Genomic DNA, 13,843 nt, shown 5'->3' on the forward strand with positions numbered 1-13,843 from the left:
CGTCAGCAGTGATCTACAAATAGCAATAATGTTTTGGAGTGAAATGATGACATTAACAGGTATATATATCAGGTATAATTCAGGTATACAAATATACCTGAATACTCTAAGCTCTATGCTAATAGATGTATATATATATACGTAAGTGCATTACTTACTGTACAGTATGAGTAGATGAACTGCTAAATCTGGACCAGGTTAAGGTTTAGTAAATGGATGTTCAGTTTTAATTTGAAATGAATGGCAAATGGAAAAATTAGGGGTGGATGGAGCTCATGGATGGAGCTTTGGTGTTTTATCCTGTTCAAATACATTGTCAAATAACATGAATGTACGGCATTTGACCATGTATTTCTGTAGGGCTGTTAGTGAAGAAAATGATGACAGTATCATCGTCTTACTCTACCACATCCTGACCAGTCTCATCTATTGTCAGGCTAATATACTTACTTTATCCATACCATTGTATCTACTTATAGGTTATAGTGCGTGTGAGTGTGTGTGAGTGTGAGAGAGAGTGTGAGAGAGAGTGTGAGAGTGAGAGTGAGAGTGAGAGAGAGAGAGAGAGAGAGAGAGACTTCCTTGATCTTCCTAGTGTTTCACATCTTTATATACACGGCTCAATGAATGATACTTCATTGATACAAAAAGCATAAACAGTGATAACAATGATACAGAAACTATAAACAATGATACATAAACTAAACAATGATAGAAAACATGAAAGGTATCAGAGAAGTCAAACATTGACGCAGATGGGCAGGGCTGCAAAACGTGTTGCTAGGGAGAGTCATGTTTGTGTTAATTGAGGGACAGCATTAAGGGCAACATGCTGTTATATCAGAAGAAGCATGTTGAAACAGGGGTTAAAAAAAGCATAGATGGTTGTGTTGCCCCTGTACTTACAACAGACAACAAAGAGAGGAGACACCCTTGGACTTCCTGTGACATACACACAATACACAGACACAGGTGACAGAGAGACAGAGACAGACAGGGGACACTGGCACTGACAGACAGTAGACATGTACACAAAGGTACAAAGACGCACAGACAGACCCTTACCCATGAATACAAAGCATTGTAATGAATGTGGGCGATATATCGGAGCTCATGGTCTGATGTGCATTAGGTCCTGGACCTCAATCTAAACTGTCAAATCCTCAGTCTTGATTTAACCCATTAAGACCAGGAACGCAGCATGTGTGTTATTTTTAGATTTCTATGGCTATTTAAAAAATAGCAGATATACAAGCTCATAGCGCGGCACGAGTGCCGCACTATGAGCTTGTAGATCTGCTAACATTTGTGCAAATCTTTGAATATACATATTTTTAAAGCAAACAATTGTAACTCAAATCTTTGCTTCTGGGGACCTGGAACAAAATATTTTACAAATGTTCGCTTTAAAAAACTAATAGCAGATATACAAGCTCATAGCGTGGCACCATGAGCTTGTATCTACATCTAAAATGGTCTTAATGGGTTAATGTACAAATGGAACCAGGTGGACCCGTAATGGTTCCATTTGTACGCTCTTTGAGTTACAGACCTTTAAGACTCCATTTGGTTCCCAACCATCCATCATTTAGCTGGGGTTTCACCTCAAGGACCCCTGGGGGTTCACCTCAAGGACCCCTGGGGGTTCACCTCAAGGACCCCTGGGGGTCCACAGAACCCCTCGTTGAGAACCGGGTGGGCTTATCCCTCAGACATGACATGATGAACGTACTGCACGTTATAGTGAACGAACCTTTTGATGGGGGTCTTCTTCTTCTTGGCCGGCTTGTTCTGGTTGTGATCGCCCAGCTCGCCCACGTTGTCGTTGTCGTTCTCCACGTCATTGTCATTGGCCGCCACCTCGAAACACGCAGAGGTGGGCGTGGCCTTCGGGGGAGAGCTGCCCATCTTATTGGAGGATTTGAAAGGATCCACCGAGTGGTGGAAGGCGTCGGGGTCAAAGCCGTAGGGAGGAGCCCTGGACAGTTTGGGCGAGTTGGGGAGGCCTTTCTTTGCATCGAAGGGGTTGAAGTCGGGGTCGTCCCACTTGTCGGGGTCAAAGTTGTAGGCCACTTTGGGGACGGGGGCGTCGTCCTCGTTGCGGTCGCCGGGCGCGGCCGTTTTGGGGGCGTTGTCCAGCTGCTCCGTCTGAGCGGGGGGCGGGGCCTTCTTCAGCCCCAGCTTGGGCTTCCTCAGGGGCATCTTGGCGCCGGGCTTCTTGCCCAGCTTCTTCTTGGGGGGAGGAGGAGGAGGAGAGGCCTGGCGTGGCGCCTCAGCGCTCTCCTCAGAGTAGTCGAACTCCAGCCTCACCGGCTGACGCTGGGAGACGACGGGCTGCTCCTCCACGTCGTTCGTCGGTTCTTCTACGGGGGCGGCGGGGGGGTCGCGGCGAGGCGGCTCGCCGGCGGGGACGAGCGGGGGGCTAGCCGGCAGTCCGGCTGCGTCGGCGCCCACCGGAGCTTTCCGACCCAACAGGGGGGAGTTGGCGGTTTGGCACCCTCCTCGTGTCTGGAAAGGGTCTATGTCCTCAAAGTCGTTGGGGTCCCAGCTGTACGAGGCGCTGGGGGGGAGGGGGGAGACGTCGTCTCCGACCGGCAGAGGGAGAGGAGGGGTCTCCTCCTGGCAGAGGGGTAAGGCGGCGGGGGGGGGGAGCTGGCTCTCCTCTGGGCTGGCGTGACCGGGGCTCTCCTCTGGGAGCGGAGGAGGAGTCTCTACGCGAGTCTTCCTGGTCCTGCGGAGGGTTCCTCCGGGGCTCGGGGTGGCGCCCGCTCTGTCCGGCACCTCCTGGGCCTGCAGCAGGGGGCTGGCCGCCCGGGACCTGGTCTTCTTCTTCACCTCCGGGCTGGAGCTGGAAGAGGCCGGTCTGGAGCTTTCGGGGTTGGAGTTCTGCCTGCTGAGAGGCTTCTTCTTCACGGCTCCGGGACGGCCCACTTTCTTGGGCCTGCGGAGACTCCCTGACGGGGTGCTGTCAGCGGTGCCGACGCTGAAGGACTCGGAGTGCGGACGGAAGTCTGCCGAAGATTCGTCCGGCTCTCCGGCCTGGAAGCTCAGGGAGCGGGTCAGACTGTGGCCCGGTGAGCCTGGAGGATACTCTTCTATGTTGTATTGGCCGCTGGCCGCGATGGGCTTGTCTTCATCAAAGACGATGGACAGAGAGCGGCTGAGTGGAGCGGCTCCAGTTACGTCAGAATCTGGATCACCGACTGACGGGTCTGCTACCGAGTCAAAACCTGCAGACAGACATTGTAATGAGATGCAGAGATTTAATTGTAGGTTGAGATAAGACATTGTGGTTATTATAGTTAATTTGTTTCAGTTGGTTTCCAGAGTGGGTTTGCTAGTTACAGTTTAGTTTTTATTGTTTAAAAAGTTGTTTTTTATTTAGTTTTTAATATTTTCTGTATTAGCTTTATGTAATTATAATATGGGGGGAATCTCTGTCAGGGGCAAGATTTTTCAACTACACTTTGTGAACGCAATTAACACATTGATTGCCAAGATATTAAACATAGTTTTCTATCCCCGTGCCGGCGTATAATTACCTCAATCCCATGATATTTGAAACGCTGTGGAACCGACATTGTGTAAAAAAAACACACGAAAAAGGTTTCCTGTGAGTAGGATGTGTGTATCCATGGGAACGACAAGTTTCCAACCGCGATCCGCCATTTTGGAGCTTTGGTCCGCTGAAAACGGGTGGTTTTCAATGAAAAAAAATGAAACTGAGTTACAGCTGTTTTTCGGAAAATCCCATCATTGGGGCGGGTGGAAGTGACGTTTTTTGGAATGATGTCACATCCACATTTTTCTTCTCTGAGAGACGATTGATCATTACAAAGCTGTGTTAGGTCTGTGTTAGGTCTGTGTTAGGTCTGTGTTTGGTCTGTGTTTGGTCTGTGTTTGGTCTGTGTTTGGTCTGTGTTTGGTCTGTGTTAGGTCTGTGTTAGGTCTGTGTTAGGTCTGTGTTAGGTCTGTGTTAGGTCTGTGTTAGGTCTGTGTTAGGTCTGTGTTAGGTCGCCCCTTGTGGAATTTTCCCCAAAAAATTAAAGAACGCATATATTCGATCTAGGCAATCAATGTGTTAACTCAGTCATGTAGACATCCCAGTGAAGTTAATAAATATTAATTATTATTAATGACTCCTCATGCTTGTAGACTAAAACCAAAGGCATGTTCTGTATTATTTGTATTTGACAAATTAGAATGCCGCTGAAATGAATCCCTATGTGTTGGAATATCAGCCATTCTAGGGATACTACTGAATTTGAATGTCTAATTACATTAAGGTATGAACTATTCAACCAGAAAATATTGGTTGTAAAATAACAACCTGCATACTGTCCCCCAGAGTCTCTGCTATGCAGTGATGCTGCAGGTCTCAGCAGAGGGACATGTGCAGTACTGCTCGTTTCCACTAGAGGTCATAACAAGCCCACCTTCCAAACTCCCTCATCCTTTCAATCCTGCTTTAGCTGAAACCTGACAATGCCGGGCATGTGAGAAGAGCACATCAGAGCCTATAGCTACAGCAATGTGGGATTCTATTAACATACCTGTGTCATCAGATATCAGCTGATGGGCGTGGTCATCTGTAGGGGAGGTGGCCTTTACTGGAGTAGTGGACTCGGGGGTCTCAAACGCTCCATCAGAGTCTGAACTCCTGCAACGAAACAGAACGCGACACAAAGTCAGTGAATCAGATGCGAATTACTTGAACTGTGACCAGAAGTGCGACCGTATCTCCATCAGTGATTCTGAAACAAAAAGGAATAATGTGAACTGCTGCTCCCTCTTTTAGACACAGCAAAAAGGAAAAGAAAACCAGAAACCTTCCTTCATGCAATCCGTTGAATTGCTAGAAACACCTCATGATCAGAAACACCTCATGATCAGCTCACATTCATTCCTTTGAATATCTTCTTGAGGAACTACCATGGGCATGTTATTATAGGCAGTTGGTGTGTTCTAGGTTTTTTCGGAGGGCATACCATAATTATTCCCTCCCACACGCACGGCACGCGCACATGGGCGCGCATGGGCGCATATGTACGCGCGCGAGGTCGATGAATGAAATAACCGCTCTATTGTTAAGTAGTTAAAGTGTGAATTACTTCGAAACTCCCAGCGGCCAGCGGTCATTATCACCTCAAGACAACGGTCACACATAAGCCTTCACCTCAGACGCCACATTATCATGAAAAAGGCTATTTGAACTAAAGTTTACATTCTTGCTGCCCCCCAGCCCCTCCTCCTGCGTATCAGATACGCTTCCTCGCACAGTTTTTGGATGGAAATGAAATGTCTCTGCAGGTCACACTACGTATGTAGCGTAACACGGTAGAACACACCACTGATTATAGGCGAAAACCTTCCAAATATAAAAAAAAATATATAATCAATTTTCTAAAATAGCTAAAATAACACATCTACAATGTCACAACGCATTGTATCGACACATTGTGAGCTTGTAGATCGTCTATTTTCGCTATTTAGATTTTTTTTAATTAGATTTCCTAGAGAGCACCATTTTACTGTGGGCTATATGACAGATTGGTATTACATAGCGCTACTGTGCACGAACAATGAGGTAATGTCGCTCCATTCATTACCATGCAACTACATCATTACTCATTCCAACAATGAAAACTGAGCAGCTCAATATTTGATGCCACATTATTTGGATATTTCACATCCTCAAAATGTGTTGATGCATCAGTCTCTGCACCATGATTAATTATGCTGAACATTCCTATGTCTATGTCCAGGGGAACCAAAAGCCTGGGTCAGCATGTGCTCCTATACGGCTCCCCGGTGGATTATTTGTGGCATGAAATTAAAGCGCTGAATGTGCAGTGAAGGATACGGATAACGTTTCGCCAGAGACATAGAGTCAGTCTCACTCACCCTTCCAACCGCTCCACCTCTCCCACAACCACAGTAGAATATAATACCTAAATATATCTCAGCCATGCAGGTACCAGAATGGACAAAGAGACTGACTGAGCAAAAATATGATTGATTGAAAATAATATTGATGAGTAACCATCCAAACAATATTGAATGATCACTCCTGAAAATGAAGCTACACATACAGTACATTCATATTACATATTAGATATTACTGTACATAAAACAACCACAGACTGATGGCTGATGCATTGACTACAAGCATGTAGCCCCCCAGCCTCCTCATCCCGTCTCACCTCAGTCCGACCGCCTGCTCCCCGGCCACCTTGAGCAAGATGTCGCGGCGCGTGCCCCAAGAAAGCCGGCGGAGCAGCCCCAGGGTGGGATCCGAGCCCGGGCTGATGTCCCCGCCGTCCCCGGCCCCTCCCAGCAGCGAGTCCCAGCCCCAGCGGGCCCACTGCAGCGGAGACAGAGCCTGCCACGCACTCACTGCCATGGCCACTGGCTGGCTGGCTGGATGGATGGATAACACCTCTCGGCAAAAACACAGCTAACTGCCTGACCCTTAGGTAAGACCCCCACCCAGAGACACCACCACCACCACCTCACTCTGTAACGTCACACGCGTCCCCTTTGCTTCTTTATTTCGCTCACAATCGATCTGATCCGCTCCAAAGCATCTGATCGTATCACATCCGTCCTCTCTCCTCTCCTCTCCTCTCCTCTCCTCTCCTCTCCTCTCCTCCCCAGGAGGTGAATGATGATGCCTCACAGACCAACCGACACAGCCTGTCTGCAGAAGCCCACCACCAGCCACACACTATATTCTCTGCCTCTCCCTCCCTCCCTCCCTCCCTCCTTCTTGCTCACTCCCTCCCTTTCATCTCCATCGCTCCTCTTCTCTCTCAACTAGCTGACTCTCCTCCAGCAGGAGGCTGTGATTTTGTGTCCATTATCAAAGACATCCTATACTGACCACTGTGTCCAGGTACCTTAAGCAGCTGCTTCCCTCTCTCTCTCACACCCCTCTGTCATAATGATCAAAGTGTGCACTGAATCACAATAATAGAAATCAGTATGCATCAAATCTTAATAGTTTTTGGACCTGAAAGGGTCCATTTGGTCACATTTGTATACTCTCTGAGTTACAGTACCACTGGATAAAGTGACGTTTACTGTGTGCGCTCACTGCCCTGGTCTTGGTACAAAGCACACCCTGGCAGACTCTGCCCTGCAAACCCAGCTCTTCTTCATTGATATGCTGACGCCTCATTTCTCTGCAACTTTTTTTTGCCAGCATTTCTCAACACGGTTTTAACTTTGCAAACATGCAAATTGGATTTGTTTTATTGCTTACATAGGCATAGTGAAGTGCTGTGAGAGTAAAATGTGCTCTGCACAGCCTTTGCAGAAATGTTTGTCCCGATATTACCATGGCAATACCACAAAATGAACTTTTCACAATGAACAATAAAAAAGGGTATTATAAAAATACCTGAGGCAAGGTTTAGACCCATCTGCAATTCATTTCTGGCTACGCCATTTAGACACACACACACACACACACACACACACACACACACACACACACACACACACACACACACACACACACACACACACACACACACACACACACACACACACACACACACACACACACACACACACAGTACAGTGAGACCCCCACAAAGATGAAAGTTCCGTGTTTATTGATTGCACATCCATAGGACTAAGGCCACGGTGACACAGTAGGTGTGCTTTGTCACCCATGACACCATGGAACACCTACAGGACACATGGATCAGCTGACGGAATTGAGAGAGGGTGCTGCAACGTTCACTAGTAACCATCATTTAATACATGACAATAAGATTCAGAACTGAACGAGATTAAAGTGCTTCTTCACAGGGTTGTGGGGGGGGGGGGGGGGGGGGGGGTACGAAAGGCCAGGCGGTGGGGGGTGGGTAATAATACCCAATAAAACCCCTTTATTGTTATTGTCACTATATCCACTTCCCCCTGAGGGAAAGTAACTGCAGAGATGTAGAGTCTCAGTAAGAAGCTGTACTTCAGTGTGTTGCAGTGTTCTCTGTGCCAGCATCTGCAGCAGTGTTGATTTCCTCCACTAAAACTATGACGAAAAATGTTGGTCGACTACCTTTTATCACTGACGAAAACTAAATAAAAACTAAGCTATACTACTGACTAAAACTAAGACTAAATATATTGACAATTTCCTCAACAACAAACTAGACTAAAATGTTAGTGAGAGACTAGAGAAGAGATCCAGTAGAACTAAAAGACAAGTCATTTTATGTTTGGTTGCGCTCGGGTGTTGTGCTCTGAAAATAGCAGATCTACAAGCTCACAACGCGTCGCGCTGCAACGCGTTGTGAGCTTGTAGATCTGCTATTTTCAGCATGCAAGTGTAAAAGCAGCCATTACGACACCATCAAGGCACCGCCAACATACATCTTAGTCGACTAAATCAACTGTAGATTTAGTCGACTATAATCTTATGATATTTAGTCGACTAAAAGTAGACAAAAACAAAAAAAAATCAGATGACTAAAATATGACTAAAACTAAATGGAATTTTATTCAAAAGAATATGACTAAAACTAAATCAAAATTTGCTGTCCAAATCAACACTGATGTGCAGTTAGAGCTATAAATCACTAAGCTCCAGCTGTGACAGGGTGGAGGAGGAGGATAACACTGGTACTCCCGCTGGCTCCCATTCATTTTTCAGAGCCTTGACTGCTGGTGCTGTGGACCAGTCCAGAACCCCTGAAGATGCCTCTCGTTACTTTCAGAAGGAATGAGACATTAGCTGGTCCACAAGCAAGCAGGACACCAGATCCCGTAATCCCTTTTATTGGACCAGTTGAGTCCCAGCAGGATCAGACTGGGCAGCCTTTGCAGATCCTGCCCGGATCAACCATCAGGAGAAGGGATCATGGTGTCAGATGGCCGGGCGGTGACAGACACAGATCCAAGAACAGCCAAGAAGACACTTCTTCCATCCATCCATCCATCCATCTAACGGCAAGTTAGATGGATGGAAATAAACAACAAATCCCTAAATCCATGAACAAACATTAAAAAATGCAAAGCTTATTCTTGACAAGACATAACACGATGTTATAGCTTTGCAGATACTGCCCTACGATTGGACTGAAATTTCACTAAATTCAATATAGCACTAAAATAGCACCAAATACGTCTTGGAATCACATTACAACAGCATATGTTTGGCAACAGCAATGTGGTAATGAGTGTTTATATTCCAGTGCTCAGTTGCAGCTCATGCCCTTGCAGAGGACATTTCTCATTCTGTCTGCAAACACAGCGGTTGCTATGGCAACTGGAGGCTGCTCTCCGCCATATGTTCCACAGTGATGCAGGAGCCAGCGTGGCTGGTTCCACACAGGCACAGGCACAACACACATGCGCACACGTCCAGCCACGCATGCGTACGCACACACGTGTCCTGTGGACGCAGACACCACGTGACGTGACGTGCGCGCACTCATACCTTGTGTGCATGTTTCACGCACACACACACACGCACACACACGCGCACACACACACACACGCACACACACGCACCACGCATATGGAACCATTGGTCCAATGAAATCTCAGTGACTATCCGAGGATACAGGAGAGAGAATTAAAGGCATACTACAGATTTATCTGTTAGCATATATCTGCCCAGGGAATTCTCTTTAAGGTGCAGCAACAGCATCAGTCTGTGCACAAGCCCTGATGTGTTTTAGAAACGGAAGGAAATAGAGCAGTTATTCATCATCCATCATGCTTAATTTATATGCAGGAAATGAGATCTGCTGCTTTCGGCTGTAGGTATGAATCAGGCTTTACAAAAATATGTTTTTCCAGTCCTGTGTTCATTTGTGTTGAGTGTTAAGGATCGTGCTGCATTCATGGTCTATACAGCATGGCAACAACGAAAGCAGATCACAGTGTGAACACATTTAATCGGGCAAACCAATAAGAATGTCGGATTTCCTTATTTCTATCTTCAGCAGCCCTTCCCTTTTAAAGAGCAAAGCAGAAGAAGAACGCGGCGTGTGTGTCGGGGTGAACAGGAACAAAGAGAGCAGCATCTCATCGTGTCACAGACAGAGGGATGCCTGCCTGCAGACAGAAGCTCTGCAGTGGGAGGTAGATGGTGGTCGCTATGCTTCAGACAGACATGCCTCTGCCCCCGGCCAAGTCTCATCCGCTCTAAACAGACGTGATGGGAGGGGAGGAGAGCCCTCCCTCCTAGCCCCCAGAGAGAGGGCCAAATCTGGGCTACACTTAAAAACCCAAAGCCACCTGTCATTCGCTAAAACAGTGATCCTCAATATTTTTTTTATTTCAAGGTCCCCCAGTTTGATATACATTAGGGCAGAGATAAAATGTGATAAAAAGAATTTGATAAAAAATATGGGACCCCTACAGTATCAACACTGTACAATCCTCAGTTATAGTGAGAGAGTACAAATGGATCCCTTTCCGTAAGGGTCCATTTGCTTCCATTTGTACACTCTTGGAGTTACAGACAACCATTTCATACTATCAATCATTTAGCTGGACCCACTGGAAGCCCCTCAAGGACCCCAGGGTGTTCCTGGACCCCATGTTGAGAACCAGGGCGTAAACATGAGTAAGTAAAATATAAATGAGTAAAGGATGGGTCATCTGTAATGTTATAGCATCAGAGACCATATTGCTTTATCTATTACACAACGATTTGCCACACATCCAGGACATATAGGGCAAGAATGTAGAGTCATACATTTGCTGAATAACTAACATGAAGGCTTATGCCTATATATTTTATACTAAACAGTACGACAGTACTTGCCAGACAAGAACATATTTGTCTATATATAGACATGCCATGGTACATAAATTAAGTCATACTAAGGGATTACTTGGAATAAAGAAATTAAGGGATGAACTCAAGGAGTAGGCTTTTCTCCTCCTGCTATATCCTGCTATATATACGTATATATATATATATATACACTGTCTACTTTTGCGTACGACAGACTCACAGCTCATGGACACGTGAGCTTATAGATCAGCTATTTTTGGTCCGTAACGCCGTCATATGATGGAGCATAAATAAGGCATAAAGACTGTCTGGACAGACACCCACATCAATGACCTTCCATTTCCTTCCTATTGCTCATTTCCATTTAGTTCCTCTCTCACCTTTTCTTTCGCCTCTGCCCGTCTAAGCTCTCTCTCCATTACCTGCCCCCCCCCCATATAGAGTACATCTCTCTCTCTCTCTCTCACTCTCTCTCTCTCTCTCTCGTGCACATTTTCTTTGCTTCTCTTGGTTCTCTCTCGGCCCGTCCAGCTTTTGCCCATAATTACATTAATTCAGATTAATTCTCAAAGAGATGAAAAGCTCTGCTGTGTCTGTCTGTCTGTCTGTTCACAGGAAAGCAAAGCACAGTCTAAACTAGCACTCTTCAGACCAGCAGGCACCATACGCACACCATTGGAAAGAATCTGTATCATTATCTGTGCTAATCTCTGTGCATGCCTTTTTATTTGAGGTTATTTGATGCCATTTGTTTTTAATACATTTTATTTGGATTTTTACTTTGCTGTTTTATCCCATTGTCATCATGCTACATTTTGTATCTTGTTTTATAAAGCAGTTTGTGCATTTGTTTAGAAAAGTGCTATTCAAATACTTTATTTTTCTAAGTATAAATGATAAGAATAGGAATTCCTGATTCAAGTCATGCTCTGAACAGAAAGCACTAGGGTAATACCATGTTTGTTTATTGCAAGTCGCTTTGGATAAAAGCGTCTGCTAAATGACTGTCATGTAATGTAATGTAATGTAATGTAATATACTATGTAACATGAAAGCATTAGAGTAATACTACGTAACATGCTGCCAAGTTATGACATGTGGAAGACTAGGGTAGAGATGAGATGCCCTGAGGAAACCCACAGAGGGCGCTGCTGTTCTTCTTTATGGATAGATAATTAATACTGCCACAAACATCACATGAAACCGAAAGACATAAAAACACTTCAAGTGTTCATGTGACAACAGACAGACAGACAGACAGACAGACAGACAGACAGACAGAGAGAGGGAGAGAGAGAGAAAGAAAGAGAGAAAGAGATCCAATAAGTCACTTTTATCAAAATGTCTCTCTAGTCCACAGCCTTGTGTCTACACAATAAAATGTCGATTTGGGTCTTTTCTACACCCTCATAGTTAAATGAACCCGGAGGAATTACTGTGCAGACACAGTGGTGATGTAGTTTAAACAGGGTCTTTGTGGGGGGTGCAACACCGTAAGTCACATAAGCAAAGTGCCAGAACCAAATGGCACTTTACTCTACAGCGCCAGAACCAAATGGACCCGTACACTACAGGTCCATTTGGTTGAATGGACCCAGCAATGAACACTGAGGATTCTACTGTGAACGAGAACACAAAGCAGCTCTGTACCGATTCTACAGGCTGAGGACATGAACAGGTATGGAGAATCACTCTGTGTCAGTTAACAAGAACTGCTCTTTTCTCAAAGACCAGATGGACTTTCTCTCCTCTCATCTCTGTCATGGTAATAATAACATTGACCTCCATCAAACTACAGGATGGTGTTTCTTTTACTTTCATGTTATTATTTTATTTTTTGGGGGGGGGGGGGGGGAATTCAATGTTGGAAGTCCAAAACAAAGAAGCCATTGAGACGTGGTCAGAGGAGAGACCATCTCCATTCAGGAGGCTTTCATCTCAGACCTACAGACCAGTAGGTCAGCAGGCAGATGGCCCGAGTGAGGTCTGTAGAGGTAGAAGAGTCAACAAGAGGATAATTCATTTAAAAAGGACTATTCCATATAGTATTCCAAAGTAATCCATATCAAACTGGGTCCCCCAGTTTGATATGGATTAGGCCTCGGACCCCCATTCAATATGATTTTTGTATCTCTAATTTAACTGTGAGAGTGTATGAATGGTAGCCTGTAAGGGTCAATTTGGTTCCAGTTGTACACACACTTGGGAGTTACAGACCTGTAAGGGTCCATTTGGTTCATAAAACTATCAATCATTTAGCAGAGGACCGTCTGGAAACCCCTCAAGGACCAGTGGGGGTCCCTGGACCCCACATTCAGAACCAGCGGTGCAGGGTGTCATCATTCTGCTATAAAGGTCACACTTAACAGAGAACCATAATGCTCCTGTGTGCATCACAGATATACAGTATTCAGTCACATTAACTCTAAACGCTTACAGTATGTGTTACAATTCCAGAAACAGAGACATAGTAGAAGTCAATGGTCACTATCTGAAACATCACTACTTGCAAATAAAACTAGTCAATATGTCATAGTGGTCTATAATATAGATCTATATGGAGGGTCTGCCAGTAAATATAGAATGTGGACTCATTTCAATAAACCTCAACATTTTAGCCTATGCACTCTGTATGATGTAATCACTCTGTATTAGGGATGGCCAAATCTCTCAAGAACAGATTCTGCTCTGCGTTGGAATCTGTCGTGAAGGCTCGTCATAACATGTACGCACTGGCCTACAAGTGGGCGTGCCTTCAGATCAGGAAGCAGGCCGCGCTTTACCCAATCAAATGTAGTGGGCGGGATTCACGTGTCCGTCGATCTTTCCCCCTCGAAACAAACCCAAACTAATTTAACAATAGCGTCCTCGGAGCAGACAAAACCACGGAAAGATATTCACATTTTAACTTACTCTTTCATCATAGAAACAAGTGGGCTTATAACCAAAACCATCCATGTTCTCTGGGAGAAGTGGTGTTAGTGTTCCGTGTAGAAATATTGTTAGTGGGAATGAAAACATAGTGGCACCACCGGAAGTGAAAGCTGAAGGCAGACCAAATCCCCGGTTTCTTTTGCGCACGGG

The 13,843-nt window shown here is 45.4% G+C and overlaps 1 protein-coding gene across 5 annotated transcripts in view; it reads right to left on the minus strand.

The window, feature by feature from the left end:
- tacc2 (transforming, acidic coiled-coil containing protein 2) overlaps nt 1-13,843 on the minus strand; it is a 110,350-nt gene that overhangs the window by 25,865 nt on the left and 70,642 nt on the right. For all 5 annotated transcript variants that reach the window (XM_080450061.1, XM_080450063.1, XM_080450062.1 and 2 more), the window contains 2 exons: nt 4,554-4,660; nt 1,754-3,230 (listed from right to left, as the gene is read on the minus strand). In XM_080450061.1, coding sequence (XP_080306187.1) covers nt 1,754-3,230; nt 4,554-4,660 — 1,584 coding nt within the window. The remainder of the gene's footprint in view (nt 1-1,753; nt 3,231-4,553; nt 4,661-13,843) is intronic.

The sequence above is a fragment of the Gymnoscopelus braueri genome (genome assembly GCF_963280865.1).
Source record: "Gymnoscopelus braueri genome assembly, chromosome: 14".
Taxonomy (NCBI): Eukaryota; Metazoa; Chordata; class Actinopteri; order Myctophiformes; family Myctophidae; genus Gymnoscopelus; species Gymnoscopelus braueri.